The 16,302-nt window shown below is 34.3% G+C and overlaps 1 protein-coding gene across 4 annotated transcripts; it reads left to right on the top strand.

Moving 5' to 3' along the window:
• Positions 1–1,067: 1,067 nt before the first annotated feature.
• On the top strand, positions 1,068–15,724 carry LOC111397072 (dicarboxylate transporter 2.1, chloroplastic-like). Of its 4 annotated transcripts, XM_023023783.1 has the most exons (5): positions 1,427–1,574; positions 1,669–1,922; positions 11,882–12,195; positions 12,475–12,923; positions 13,645–14,471. In XM_023023783.1, the coding sequence occupies exons 1-5, from the start codon at positions 1,547–1,549 to the stop codon at positions 13,758–13,760; spliced, it is 1,161 nt and encodes a 386-aa protein (XP_022879551.1). In that variant the 5' UTR covers positions 1,427–1,546; the 3' UTR covers positions 13,761–14,471. The 4 variants fall into 4 exon arrangements, with proteins under 4 accessions (XP_022879549.1, XP_022879550.1, XP_022879548.1 ...); XM_023023781.1 differs by lacking the exon at positions 13,645–14,471 and adding an exon at positions 15,462–15,724 and having other exon boundaries at positions 1,068–1,922; XM_023023782.1 differs by lacking the exon at positions 13,645–14,471 and adding an exon at positions 13,409–13,638 and having other exon boundaries at positions 1,068–1,922.
• Positions 15,725–16,302: the final 578 nt, after the last annotated feature.

Here is a 16,302-nt window from a genome sequence, read left to right as displayed (position 1 = left end):
GTTCAAAGTAGATAATAAATTATGGCCAACATCGTTTGATTCCAATAATAACCACATCGATTCGAGTATCAACAAAAATTGTAAATCGAATGAAACAACTTGACTATAAATAATAGAAATCGCATCGAAACATAGTCCATCTGTTATGTTTTGGTAGTATCTTATGCAATTAAAATCTATGCTATTAATAAGGATTAAAATCTAGACTTTAATATAAGTTACCATCAACAATTAATTAACAAAATTTATAGAATTCACAACTTTTCAACCACACATTTCATTAACTTATCAAAACCTATTAAAAAATTGATTTTAATCCCTATGAAATAGGAAACTTATGCATTATTTAAAAATCGCTTATTTCTTACTCTTATTTTCAATTTCACATTCTCAAAACGGATTATTTTTCACGTTTGTTCGTAACTTTTTAGTCTTGTTTGGTGGGGTTTTTTTTGGAAAAACATTGTTTTAAATAATAATTTTTTGAAAAATGTATGGTTAAAAAGTAGGAAAAAAATTGAATTTACTTGTAGAATATTTATTATTTGAATGTGTGGTAAATATTTAGAAAAAAGAATTTTGAAATGAGGGACAAACAATTACTTAATCACCTTGAAAAATAAAAAAAATAAAAAATCTGGTTATTTTGAACTTTGAAGAACAGGACATCGACCAGATTCCAATACTGTTCCCAAAAAATACCCTTTCCTGTTAAAGATGATGTGGGTTGGCTCCATGTGGATCCAACTTGATACAATATGGCCTAATTATGTTACAGTCAAAGTAATTATTGATATAATAGTTGACAAATGACTTGTTCGATAGTGATTATGAGAATTTATTTTTTAATCATTAAAGAGAAAAGTGAATCCTAACCGTAAGCAAAAAATTTTAAAATGATGGTTGAAATAGTAAAATAATGATAAAAAATTTAATTTTTTAAGATGAAAAATTGCTGCCACCATTAAACTGTTTTAAATATAGTCAACTTTTTCATTTAATCACGTTTTGTCAAGTAAAATTGGATAACTCCATCTGTGAACAAATGTGGCATTACCGCAATTTGGCCAAGGAAACATAGCATCACACCACGAAAATGATGTATGTATGCCACTTTCTAGTCCTGTATAGTGCTGTGTTATCCGTTCGAAAATGGCAATCAATTCATTATTCCCAGCAAATCCACCATGCACAGTGCTCCACCCAACTCTAATACTGTTGCGTTGTCAGCGTGAGTAACCAGTTTGTTGAACCACGAAAATTCAACCTGTTTGCACCCCCCACCCAAAAAGGCAATGTCGAATCCAAACTCCACCGCCAACAACCTCCCTATTGACGCCAGAACCACCACTTCCCGCCGCCGCTTACCGAACTTCAACTGGAAAGGTGTAAAACCCATTCCCTTTTTCATCTCTATTTTCATTGGGTTACTTCTCCGATTCGCAGTACCAAAACCGCACTCACTCACGCCAAAGGCGTGGTCCCTTCTCTCCATTTTCCTCACCACCATTTCGGGTCTCATTCTCAGCCCGTTACCTGTAGGTGCATGGGCTTTTACATGCCTCACGCTCGCTGTAATCACTAAAACTCTTACATTCGCTGCTGCGTTTTCCGCCTTTACTAATGAGGTCATCTGGCTTATTGTGATTTCCTTCTTCTTTTCGAAAGGTTTTGTGAAGACGGGGCTTGGGGATAGGATTGCTATGCTTTTTGTTCGGTGGCTTGGGAAGAGTACTCTGGGGTTGTCTTATGGGTTGGTTTTGAGTGAAGCCGTCATTTCGCCCGCCATGCCGAGCACGACGGCGCGGGCTGGAGGAATTTTCTTGCCCATTATTAAGTCCTTGGCGGTCGGTGCTGATAGTAGGCCCAAGGACGGATCGGCTAGGAAGATTGGAGCATATCTCATTCAATCCCAGAATCAGGTTGGTGTAAAAACTGTGTTAAAGTTTTACTATCTTTTTAGTTTATTTTCTCAAATACATAAATCAAATGTTTAATGTATTTAGTTGGATTATTCGGGTCCTAATAATATGATGAAGATTGCAATGTGAATAGTCAATTAGCATATGAAAGAATTATGCGCACATTTTTGATAATTTGATTTTATATGCAAAATCATAACTCATTAATAACTTGCGGTTCTGCTCGACTTTCCACAAAAGAAGAGATATGTCAGTTTTTTAGTGAAGATGTTGTAAGGCAAAAGGTCACACAATATTAAACCAAAAAGCAAGAAATTGAAATCGGCCAAAAGTAAACTGTACAGAAAATTAAAGAATCAACACAATATTTCTTTCGGTCTAAGCCCTGGAGGTTCGGCGACCACATCTAACGCCTACATCTCCTGTTGAGCATCCAACAAGTTGGATTACGCTCGATTGCACTATAATAGCCAAAAATGGCAATGAAGGGTTACAAGAGTTCAACAAATACACTGAGATGAAGTAAAGATACTTATCTCTCAAAATCGACTCAAAACCTTCGAAGAATCACGAAGAAACTTCACTGCATCCCTCTCAAAGCATCACAACAGAAGAGGACACAAACCATTACAGATAATCACTCAGAATATCTAAACGAAATCATTAGGACTTTCACATTTAGGGCCTCAAATCAGAGATTTGAGCCACAGAATCAAGCAGAACAAACCTTAACCAAATGAGGGGTTTTTCCTTTCTTTCTCTCAAAGACCAAGAGTAAAACGCTTAATGGAGTCAATGCAAGTGCCAAGTGAAACGGCACATTATAATGGAAGATTCCAGAATCAATCCAATAGCCAAGGTTCAACCACATGTCACCACCCAGACGAAAGCGCCAATTTAATAGAGTTGCATTTCCACAAAACACGACTTCACAGTGTAATAAAATTTTGGAAGCAAACTACCATGGTTCGAATCTCACATTCTCTACCTTGCTATCAGAATTTTGGAACTATAGTGCAGCCAGAAGCAAATCCTTAACTCATTATCATTTGCTCTATTTACCTGTACAAAAATTACAAACTATCAACAGATAAAAGTTTCAAAAAGTTTAAGAATTTGTTTAATGGAATTATTTTTGTACCCATATCTGATGGATTAAAATGAGTAGAAACTTTATCAATCTTAATTTCACCTTTTGAGACTATATCTCTTATAAAATGATTCTTAACATCAATATGTTTTGATCTGTCATGAAACATGGGATTTTTGCTTAGGTGAATGACACACTGATTATCAGAAAATATCACAGTGAGATTATCATTAAAACTCTCCCTCCTTAATAGCATCAGTTGCTGCTATGTATTCTGCCTCAGTAGAGGACAGAGCTACAATTTTCTGAAGTTGAGACTTCCAAATGTTTTGATCTGTTATGAAACATGGGATTTTTGCTTAGGTGAATGACACACTGATTATCAGAAAATATCACAGTGAGATTATCATTAAAATTCTCCCTCCTTAACAGCATCAGTTGCTGCTATGTATTCTGCCTCAGTAGAGGACAGAGCTACAATTTTCTGAAGTTGAGACTTCCAACTAATGGCAGTACCACATAGTGTATAAAAATAGGATGAGGTTGACTTTCTATTATCTTTATTTCCTGCAAAGTCAGAGTCAGTATAGCCTTTCAAACATATCCCATTTTTATTGTTTCTCCAAATTTGCATGCCCAATATTCTTTTAGTAGCACCAAGGTCTTTCATATCAAACTCAGAACTTAACTTTGATTTAATATATCAATTTTTGATTTATCAGAACTTAACTTTGATTTAACATATCGTCCACATACAGGATCAGATATAATGAGTTTTCAACTCCACTACCTTTGCAGTACAAGCAAGTATCATATTGGCTTCTTTTAAATCCAAGTTTCAAGACAAAAGTGTCAAATCTTTTGTACCATTGCCTAGGTGCTTGCTTTAGGTCATACAAGGATTTCGTTAACAAACAAACAATGTTTTCAGGATCATCTTCCTCAAAACCAATTGGTTGTCTCATGTATATTATTTCATTTAATTCCCCATACAGGAAAGCAATTTTAACATCTAGTTGATCAAGTTCCAATTTAAATTGTGTAACAAGTGCAAACAGACATCTGATAGTAACATACTTAGCAACAGGAGAAAAAATTTCAGTATAGTTAGCCAACAACATGTCATCCACATACAGGATCAGATATAATGAGTTTTCAACTCCACTACCTTTGCAGTACAAGCAAGTATCATATTGGCTTCTTTTAAATCCAAGTTTCAATACAAAAGTGTCAAATCTTTTGTACCACTGCCTAGGTGTCTGCTTTAGGCCATACAAGGATTTCTTTAACAAACAAACAGTGTTTTCAGGATCTCCTTCCTCAAAACCAATTGGTTGTTTCATGTATATTATTTCATCTAATTCTCCATACAGGAAAGCAGTTTTAACATCTAGTTGATCAAGTTCCCATTTAAATTGTGTAACAAATGCAAGTAAACATTTGATAGTAACATATTTAGCAACAGGAGAAAAAATTTCAGTATAGTCCACACCTTCTTTTTGTGTGAAACCCTTTGCTACAAGTCTAGCTTTATATCTCATGTTTTTATCATCACCTTCTCCATATTTTATTTTATAAATCCACTTGCAATCAATTAATTTTTGTCCTTTGGGCTTATCAACTAGAATCCATGTCTTATTTTTAAGGAGTGAAGACATTTCATCTTCCATGGCCATTTTCCAATGTTTTCTTTCTTTACATTCCATGGCTTCTTCAAAAGTGTTTGGCTCATTTTCAGTTAGGTTTTGGTAGGTAAATAAGGATACAAAAGTGTCACTATCAAACCTAGTGGAGGGTCTGATTTGCCTTCTCTCCTATCTCTTATGAGTTGATACTCATTAAAGAGAAGAGTTGCAGAATCAGCCTCTTCAACATGTTCAGTTTCATCTTCAGTTTCAGGTAAAATAACATGTTCTTCATTTTCATTTCCTTCTGCAGTAGTTACAAAAATATTCTGGTTACTGCAAGAATGCTCCACCTCAATTTGAACATCTTTTTCAGTCAAGTTATTTTCTTTTCCTTCAAGACATGGCATCAAAAATTCATTAAAGACTACATCCTTTCTAATTATTACTTTATAATCTTTTTCATATTTAACCCATAATCTGTACCCTTTAACATGTTCATCATAACCCAAGAAAACACACTTTAATGATCTTGGTTCTAGTTTACCAACATTTTGATGAGCATAGATAGTACAACCAAATATTTTCAGATAAGAGTAATTTACAGGACTATTAGACCACACATTTTCAGGAATAGCAAAGTTTAGTGCACTAGTAGGACTTCTATTAATCAGATAAGCTGAAGTTTTAACTGCTTCACCCCAAAACATTTTAGACAGTCCAGAGCTTAATAGCATGCATCTAACTTTATTTAACACAGTTCTATTCATTCTTTCAGCCATTCCATTTTGTTGTGGTGTGTATGGAACAGTTTTGTGTCTCATGATGCCATATTCCTCACAAAGATTATCAAATTCAGAATTGCAAAATTTCAAGCCATTATCAGTTCTTAAATATTTTACTTTAAGATCAATCTGATTTTCAACTTGAATTTTCCAGTTCTTAAAAGCAAGAAATGTCTCATCTTTAGACTTTAGTAGATGAATCCAAATTTTTCTTGAGAAATCATCAACTATTAGGATGTGTTTGATTACATTTATTTTCCATGGAAAATATCAATTTTCCATCCAAATTCCTACTTTGAGTGTTTGATTGCTATTTTTTTCCATGGAAAACATTTTCCAACTTTTGAAAATATGCCTAATTTTCCTTTTTTTAAGGAAAATATTTTCTTGGGTAGAGGTGGTTTTTATTTTCCACAAAAGATGGAAAATATTTTCTTTTCTAGGTGATATTTTCCATGTCAATCAAACACACTCTTAGTAAAAAATATTTAAAATCAGTTAAAGTAGAGACAGAAGCAGGACCCCACAGATCAGCATGCAAATATTCAAGTCTTTGTTTGGACTTATGAATTCCACTTTGAAAAGGAAGTTTGGCTTGCTTTCCCAAAATACAATGTTCACAGGAGTCAAAATCACCAAGATTAAGTTTTCCAAAAACACCTTTTGAATGCAAAATTTTTAAACCCTTTTTACCAATATGACCAAGCCTATCATGCCACAGTTTTGCCAAAGTAAATTTTTCAGATACAACAGAAGCAGTTAAACCAAGCAAAGATTTTGCATTCAGACAATAAAGGCCATGTCTCTTCGGGGCTGAAGTGACCAAGTCATTTCCCCTAAGAATTTTTATATGTCCTTGCCCCATAATTATGTTAAACTCCTTGTCATCCAACATTCCTAAGGATACTAAGTTTCTTTTCAAATCTGGGTCATGTCTTGTGTTTTCTAGAAACAAAACATTACCATTTTCTAGTAATAATTTGACAGTCCCAATTTCACTCACTTTACATGCAAAGTTGTTTCCCATTGTAACCTGTCCCCCTTTGGTTCTTTCTAGATTTATAAAACAGTTTTTGTTTGGGCACATATGAAAAGAACATCCTGAGTCAAGTATCCATTCATTACTTAGGCATAACCATTTTCTGTTTTAGTTTTATCATATGCCAGTACATTACTTCCATCAATGCCCTTTTCTTTTGAATCGTTTTTCTTTTTAAAACAATCTTTTGCAAAATGACCAAGCTTACCACAATAATAGCATTTTTTACCTTTTGCATTATTTTTTGTCTTACTTTTGTCAACCCATCTTTTATTAGTTTTTGAAAACTTAAAATTTTGTATAGGTTTTTCAAAAGATTTTCCTTTAATTAAGAAACTAGTTCCAATATGACTATTACTTGACTCAGCGTTAATTTCTAAAGCTTTATTCCTTAAAGCATTGGTTATATCATCAATAGTGAGTTCTTCCCTACCATATTCAAGGGCAACTTTAATGTCTTTATACTTGTCACTTATGGAGTTTAACAGAACTACAGCTAATTGATTTTTTGAAAGTTTTTCATCACAATTGGTCAAGTCTTGGTAAGTTTTGTGAACCTACTAAGGTTCTCTTCTATGTCAACTGTAGGATCCATTTTAAAGGAGAAAAATTGTTTTAGAAGAAAACATTTGTTTGGAGTGGTTTTGGTCTCATACTTAGCCTTAAGTTTGGCCCAAAGATCAGAGGCAGTAGTAGTTTCACCTACCTCTCTGATCACATTATCAGACAATTACAGAGATATGGTACTCCAAGCAATTTCCTTAAGTTCAGATTTCTTAGTAGGTGCTAAACCCTCAGGCCATGAATCATCTAATGCCTTAGCACATTTCATTTGCATCAAAATGACTTTCATTTTCTGACTCCACATATCAAAATCAATTTTACCATCAAATTGACTCACTTCAAATTTTGCAGTAGCCATAGTGCATGCAAGTTATTACAAAACAGGATTTTAGCAAAAAATCAGTACAGTTGTAAACAGAAACCCTAAATTGCCAACTTTGAAATCACAGTAAATCACAAAGTAATACATGATTTCACCAATCAAGAAATATCAATAGAGAGAGCAGGCTTAATCAATCAGTAGAAAACCAATTAATAAGATCAGATTATAAGGTTTCACAGATCTTTCCAGCTAGATTCTCCCAAGTTACACACCCGTACTTGATTTATCTCAGATTCCAGTGGCCTCACAGGAGCCACTGGACAAAGATTAGTCTCAAGGGGGTTTCAACGGTGTACTGGAAAATCAGAGAAAGTTCAAGAAACACAAATTTCTCAAATGTAATATGCAGTTAGTTGAAAAAGATCTCACCCAGCGAGTTCAATGACTCGAGGCAGTTCAAATTTGCTTTTCAGCAGTTCCAAAAATTTAAGATCTATCGAAGATCCACCTTTCTCTCCAAGATTCGGGTATCTTGCTCCTCAGTAAGGCTCTGATACCACTGTAAGGCAAAAGGTCACACAATGTTAAACCAAGAAGCAAGAAATTGAAATCGACCAAAAGTAAACTGTGCAGAAAATTAAAAAATCAACACAAGATTTCTTTCGGCCTAAGCCCCAGAGATTCGGCGACCCATCTAACGCCTACATCCCCCGTTGAGCATCCAACAAGTTGGATTACGCTCGGTTGAACTATAATAGCCAAAAATGGCAACGAAGGGTTACAAAAGTTCAACAAATACACTGAGATGAAGCAAAGATACTTATCTCTCAAGATCGACTCAAAACCTTCGAAGAATCACGAAGAAACTTCACTCCATTCCTCTCAAAACATCACAACAGAAGAGGACACAAACTATTACAGATAATCACTCAGAATATCTAAACAAAATCACCAAGAGTTTCACATTTAAGGCCTCAAATCAGAGATTTGAGCTATAGAATCAAGCAGAACAAACCCTAACCAGACGAGGGGTTTTTCCTCTCTCTCTCTCTCTCTCAAAGACCAAGAGTAAAACGCGTAATGGAGTCAATCCAAGTGCCAAGTGAAACAGCACATTATAATGGAAGGTTCCAGAATCAATCCAACAGTCAAGGTTCAACCACATGTCGCCATCCAGGCGAAAGTGCCAATTTAATAGAGTTGCATGTCCACAAAACACGACTTCACAGTGTAATAAAATTCTGGAAGCAAAATACCATGGTTCGAATCTCACAGATGTTCTTAACAATAATCAGAGTTTTCTTTAGAATCTAATGTTGCATTTAGTAGGTGTGTGCTTCGGATAAATGTTGGCTTGAGAAGTAGTAGATTATCTCGTTCTTATTAATGTGACACAGACAAAGTGCTGAATTGACGGGTTTACATCTTATTTGCCTTTTCATTAATTATTCATGAGACAAATCTCAAATTTATTGAAAATAAAACTTGCTGTCCTTCTTTTTATTTTTTTATTTTTTATTTTTTATTTTTATTTTTTATCACTACAAATGAATTAGTAAAGACAGGACATTGTCGAAAGAGTCCTGTTAACTTGAGTTAACCTTCCACCATTCAGTAAATATTGTTTCTTTCAGGATGTCACATGTTGTCCATCTTCTCAATCACAACTTGAAAAGTGGATCCCATGAGGTAAACCCAAATAAGTTGGCAGACAGTGATATAACATCCTAGATTTGCAGCCATTGCTCGAATTTCTTGGGTATACCCCACTGTAATAATTGGTGTGACTTGCCAAATTTAATCTTCAAAAGTGAAAGAACTTGGAAGAAGAGAAAGTTAATTCTGTGATATCTTGACTGAAAGATGTCTGCATCACATTTGTTAGAGAATTATTGACAAATAATAAGCAAGTCACCTTATGCTCTTTGTTCTTATCATTAGAATACTTTATTAGCACGTGGTGTGATGTACAAGATGAAAAAACATAATGAACGGTGATTTGGTATATGATCTAGCTAATATCGATTTTTGACTTTAATTGACATGGTTAATCTTGATGAGGTTGGAAGAGTGATCAGTCACAAGCTTATGTGAGATGAGAAATTATTGCTTAATCAGGTGAATGGAGAAGCGTCTCGATTTTCATCTTGTTATCTTATCTTGAATTTTATAAGCCCAATCCCCCTTGCAGTAAGTCAAGTTTTGCATGGTGATTACTTGAGCAAAACCTTTCCTGCAAGTTTGTTACACATGGCTTCCTTCACTTAATATTTGGACATTCTTTGATTTGGTAATTGGTTACCCATTGGGGACAACTACATTTGATCAACATATTGGTAAATGAGGCTATATTTTTGGATGTGCCATTTGAAAAGTTTTATTGGGTTCTTCATTTTCGGAGATTAGTTAGTCAGGGAATCCATTGCCAATATTAGTGCTCCCTTTGATTTTAGATTTTAATTCTCCTTGTTAGCAGAAGTACGTACATTAATTTCCCCAAAAAAATCTTGGATCTTTTCTACTTACTTGTTCTTATACTCCATGTTGTATTTGTTTCAGAGTTCAGCGTCGTCTTCCCTCTCAAATCCATCTTTCCTGAACATTTCAACTTGACGGTGTTATCCACGTATATGTAAATCTTAATATATCTCATCAAGCAGATGGTCAATGCTTTGCTCCTTTCTTCTTTTTTCCACTCTTTTGTAGGAAAAGAAAGAAAACCTTTAGCAGTCCTGAGTAGATCGATTTTATCATTTAGTTCTTAACACTAGACTCATAAGATGCTCTGCAATGTACTTAGAAAAGCTGGAAGTTGAATGCCAGTAAAAAGTCAGAAGTTTTTTGGAAAATACATATTCATTTAGGAAGAGCTGGCCTGTTCCTGCTGTGATTAACCCAAAGCTCTTTCAGACATTTGTTGCGTTTTTTCTGTCGCAAGTATATGATATCGTAACAGTTAATATGGTGGACTTTTGAGTTCGAATTATCGTTCTTAAGAGGACTATATTTCAATACTTAATCTAATATTTCTAACTCTTATTTGATGAAAACAAACAAAGAATTGTGATTTGTTGTGATTTTTGATCTAGCTACTTGAGAATAGCGGGATGCACACAAAGATCAATTTACAATTCAAATAGAAATGGATATTAGGGCATAACAGTTTCATCTATTGATTACCTTTTAAGCCTTAATTCAAGATTCACAAATCTAATGCAGTGTTTGATCGAATTCTTTTATTGTATTCAATTTATCTCTCTCAAGTTATCATTGAGCATATATAACTAATTCAATTACATATTTCTATGTGAATCAATCTTTGTTAGACGAAATATTAATTTTAAGAATTCATATAACGATCGCAATAATTAACATAGGTATCATTACACTAAAATAATAGATTTTACTGTGTGGTCTAAATTTAAAACTCACATTTGGATTTGTAAAAGATTTACAAAGTCATTGAATTATAGTTCAAGTAATTCAAAGCATTAAATACTTGAATAAAATCAACATATAAACTCTTAAAGAACTAGAATATTGAATAAAGAAATAAAGGGTTTCAAATAGATTACATTGTTCGTCCTAATATATGGTTTAGCTACTCATAATAATTGAAGAAAAACAAAAAAATTGTATTGAGTACATCATCGGATTTTGGATTGAGATGTAAAAAAAAAGTGGATGAATCTTGCACTAAATTTCTCTTCTTGTTCCAAATCTTGATTGCAAACTCATGATTTCTTGTTTTTCTCCTTTGATTTTGATCTCTAATTCTCCAAGTCGTGTTCTATGTATCTCAATGGGTGGAACTCCCCATAAGTGCCTCCATCTTCGTATTTATACTTCCCTTCAGATTTTTATCGCATTGAGAGTTCATGGGCTTCACTATGGGCCAAAAAATGTGCTCTAGTTTGTCTTTAGGTGCCGAAGCACCGCTTGGAATTGGTGCTGCAGCGCCTGATGTATGGTGCCTCTATGGCGCCACGGTCCCACATCTTTGTTTGTCTTCCTTCTGGTGCCACCTCTCAGATTACGTTTCTCCTCTTCCTAATTTTGATGTAGGAAATTGACTCTTTTGCCATTTTGTTCCTTTTTTCTCCCCGGTTCACGTCAATGGCTTTGTTTCCTGGACTTTTGTCACCTCTCGGATTTTGCTCCTCCTCTTCCTTATTGATGTAAGAAATTGATTCTTTTGCCCTTTTGTACGTCTTTTCTCCCCAGTTTGTATCAATGGCTTTGTTTCCTCCACTTTTACAATAATTTACACTACCTCACCACACCTATAAAATAACACTAATAAACACATTAAAAACGTTCAATGCTTCTAAGATCTTACCAAAAATCAAGTTAACATAGTATGAAACTTGTGGGTAAAACACACTCAACAACGTTCTATATTTTGAGCTAATGTACAATCATGTTACATATTGATATTCTACATATTATACCTATTTTTGTTTCTCTTTCTGTACCTTATTCCATTTTTTTAATTTTTCTATATTTAATCATTTCCCTTGTTGATGCTTGACAGTCAGCCAGTAACTCGAGTGCTCTTTTCCTGACAGCTGCAGCTCAAAACATGTTGTGTGTTAAATTAGCTGACAGTATTGGTGTTAAAATCCCAAATCGATGGGTCACTTGGCTCAAGGCATCTAGCATACCTGCGTTGATTTCGCTTTCTGCAACTCCATTCATCCTATATAAGATCTTTCCCCCTGAAATGAAAGCAACGCCCGATGCTCCAGCCATGGCCAAGAGGAAATTGGAGCAAATGGGTCCTGTCAAAAGAGACGAATGGTTGATGGTGGGAACCATGCTTCTGACAGTTGCATTATGGATTTCAGGGTAATGCTTAGCTTTCTCAGGCAAAGAGGCTGCTTATGATGTCACATGCTTAGGACTAAGGCATGACAAATAGTTTAATCTCAAGTGCTAAAATAAATTTCCCGAATAATAAGTAGGTTATGTATTCAACTTTTCGCAATCATCTCACATTTTCTTCAATACAAATTTGAAGTGTCATTTCCACTAGAATATCTTTGTTACTGATTCCATACTCAGTTAAATTTACTTCTATAGGTTTGTGGAGTACTGACTACTGACAGCCTTCATTTCTGCATACAGAGAGGCTCTTGGCATGACTAGTGTTATTGCTGCTATGCTGGGTTTGTCAATACTTCTGCTGTTAGGAGTACTTGATTGGGAAGATTGTTTAAGCGAGATGCAAGCATGGGATACCCTGGCTTGGTTTGGAGTTCTAGTCGGCATGGCTACTCAATTAACGGCTCTTGGTGTTGTACCCTGGATGTCTAAATGTGTGGCCAAATTACTTAAATCTCTTTCAGTGAACTGGTTTGGTGCATTTTGTATCCTTCAGACAGCATACTTCTTTATCCACTATCTATTTGCTAGTCAAACTGCACATGTTGGAGCCCTATACTCGGCATTTCTTGGAATGCACGTGGCATCCCAAGTTCCTGGTTTGTTGGCTGCTCTAGCTTTGGGATACAACACAAATCTTTTTGGTGCACTGACACATTATAGCAGTGGTCAGGCTGCTGTTTACTATGGAGGTATTTTATCTCTCATTATACGAAAATGTTTTTTTTTTTTTTACCAGATTACTTTCAGCACTGATATATGGTGGTGAGGAAAAGTTAACAAATAACTATAAAAGGTTAATCACACTATTGTAGAAATATTTTGAGATAATCAGAAAAATACAACATCGAATATCATAATTCAGGCTTTAATTTTCTTTATGTAGACGAAGAATATGATTACATACCTAATAACCATTTTTCTAAATTACATATAACAATCTTTGACCTATCAGGAAATTTTCTTTTCGTCTGGTTATAATTTTGTGTTGACCATCTCGATTTTTACTTATGTTTTATTTTTTTTAATAACCTAGTTGAGAAAAAGTCTTTGTTACGACAATGAACTGCGAAGTACTCAATCATACGTTACTCATTTCCTGTCTTATATTGCCAATCTGTTAATCGAAATTAGAATTCATCCTTTTTTCTTTTTTTTTTTTTTTCATTTCCAATAGGTCTTCAAATTGTCCGTTTGTAAAAATGGAAACTCTTCTTATTGGATGATCAGATATTCCCGAAAAATCGAAAACTGATTGATAAGGGCTTTGTGAAATCTTCTACGTTACTCATTTCCTGACTTATATTCCCATTCCAAATGTCTTGGGGACATTTTTCTTTGAACAGTCTGTAATTTTAAGTTAGAATTTGTCAGTTAGAATTGATTTTAGTTCTTACTGCTTGTGGTTCACAGCTGGTTATGTAGAACTCCATGACGTTTTCAAATTGGGAATTGCAATGGCCCTTATTAACATTGTGATATGGGGATTAACTGGAGCAGCTTGGTGGAAAGTTTTAGGCCTTTATTGAGATCCAAAAATGTCTTCATTCTTACGATATTAGTGCTCAGAATATGTATTGAATTTTATGGATATATGAGAGTTCATTTTTGACAGAATCCTCACACTATTGGAATTTATGCAACAGCTGGTATCTGTTAAAAACAATATAAATATCGAGTTGAGTTGTTGAACTTCAAAAAAGTATATCCCTGGAGATGCCATATTCGAAATGAGTTCAAAGTACATGTTGGACTTGAGTATTATTCTCATTTTCATATCATTCAGGAGATAAATAGAATGCTTCTTGGAATTCATATGATACAGATGTGATGAGTTTGTATGGGATATGAGAGTTGGCTTTTCAAATGAGGTGTTCGCTTATACGGATCAAGCCATAATCCTTTCTTAAACAGAATAAAATAAAACAATTTAAAAACACAGATTTATTGTCATTCATCTTGACATTGAGAGCTATGTCCACTTGCTGCTGCAGGTTATCACGCCTGACCAGCTAACCCGATGCTAACCTTTTTAGGGCATTGGCAGGAGTTGCCCCCAGGGAAGTGTCTTTAGGCAGGGAGTTGAGTTAATAAAGAAGACGAGCACAAGATTTTTCTCACACCTCACACACTCTCAAAACCATGTCCCTAAAATAATTTAGGAACTGTTTGACTGCAAAGATGGAATTTAGGTGGAAATAAAACGAATTCGAGGGAATTGGATTGTTCAGAAATTGTTTTACTGTGAATTGTCAATTAATAGTGTTTGATTGTTATAAAAATAAAAGTGTCTTTTTATGTTCCTTTGATTTTGTTTTTCATGGAAATTGTCAATTTAAGGGATATTCACTTCCACAATTGTTCCTAAAATTTGTCTTCACTGTAAAAAATCAAAATCAAAATAAAAAATCATCTATATTTTAGTGTTCGTTTGACTTTGTTTTACATGAAATTATCAATTTAAAGGATATCCTCTTTTACAGTTGTTCCTAAAATTTGTTCTCATTACCAAAATAAAAAAATAGAAAAATAATAAATAATAATAATAATAATAAATAAATAAATAAAAATAAAATTACCTATCCCATGGGAAAATGAATTCCCCAAAAACTTGGAAATTGTGGATGTGTGAGGGAAATGTGGAAAACTAATTGCCTAGAAATTTTGGTTATCAAACAAGTCAAAAGGGAGGAATGGAATTTGTTTTCCATTTTCCATGAAAAATTTTGGACTATCAAATATAGCCTTATATAGTAGGAATATTTGAACAACCTATTAGATATATTAGGTCGATCCTTAGTCGAGGAGACAAGTGTATAATATTATAAGGCTCCGCACAGTCCAACACTATAAGTTGGAAGGGATGGATATGGGTTCACTTAGGACCTGACTGGGTGCTAACATTATTGAATCCATTCCACATACAGTTGCATGGCTTTCTAATATTTCAATCTTAGATAACTGATATGTTCCACTTGTACTATAACAAAATGGCTGCCCAGAAAATCTTTAAATTGGTTTTTAGTTATTTTTGAATGGTTCAGTTCATTGCAATAACTGGTATTTGTTACAGTCAGTAGTAGATTTATTATTAACTAACTGAACCAATGGGATAGAATGATTTATGTTCCTTACCCATATTAATCTGAAACAAGACTTTATTTGTTGTAGTCGTCTAATGACTTGGAGTTGTTTCAAGTGACTTACTCTTCATTCTCTTGGCTTCACAGGAAGTCCTTCTTCTCCATTCTCCCGGCTCGACACTAGGTTTAAGCGAATTTGAAAGGAATACAGTTGTCCAACAAGAAATGCTGCTAATGATGAGTGAAATTTTTCGACAGTTAAACAAGTCGAATTTACAAAATTTGGGTATAGACCTGATCTAGAAATTTTTACTGGTAAATCAATGTTCTATGTACTCAAAAATTTGTTATTTCAATAGAGTGGCATTCCTTATTGGTTCTTTCACTGTAATATAATGAGCAGGAAAATCTCGTTAAGCAGATTTTCACAATGCATAAAATAGACGTTAGGCTCAAGTCCTGATCCCTTGTTATGAGAAAAAATAGAATGAAAATCGAAAAATAGGTAAAGCGCGCACAATATTCATATTGGTAGACTCTCAATGTGGAAGTTACATCCATGTGCTGATGCAGTTTCCACTTTGGAAGTGTATATGTTGTTTTGCCCCCTCGTGATTTTCTGTTGCATTCCACAGTATTCAAACTCAAGTTGTTATATAATACGTATTTGTTCAATTGATATCAGAATTTAACTTAAGTATCTCATAAAACAGAGGTCTTGAGTTCGAATTTTAAGGACGCAATAAAAAGTCGTGAGGGATAAGAGGATGAATGCTCTCTTAAAAGGGATAGCATGTACAATATAATGGTTTGAACATAGAAGTTGAATTTTTACAACGGGAATGATTGTTTTTTGGGGGTTTTACATAAAATTAATTGTTATACCCTTGTTCTAAAGGGTGGGGCGTAAGCGTGAGGAAAAAAACTTAGATGTGAAAAATGGAGAGAAACTTTATTTGACATATAGCCAAGCGCCCCCCCCCCCCCC

This window comes from Olea europaea, chromosome 7 (genome assembly GCF_002742605.1).
Source record: "Olea europaea var. sylvestris chromosome 7, O_europaea_v1, whole genome shotgun sequence".
In the NCBI taxonomy this organism is placed as follows: Eukaryota; Viridiplantae; Streptophyta; class Magnoliopsida; order Lamiales; family Oleaceae; genus Olea; species Olea europaea.
Note: the sequence above shows the minus strand (reverse complement) of the source record. Positions and strands in the feature narration are given on the sequence as shown.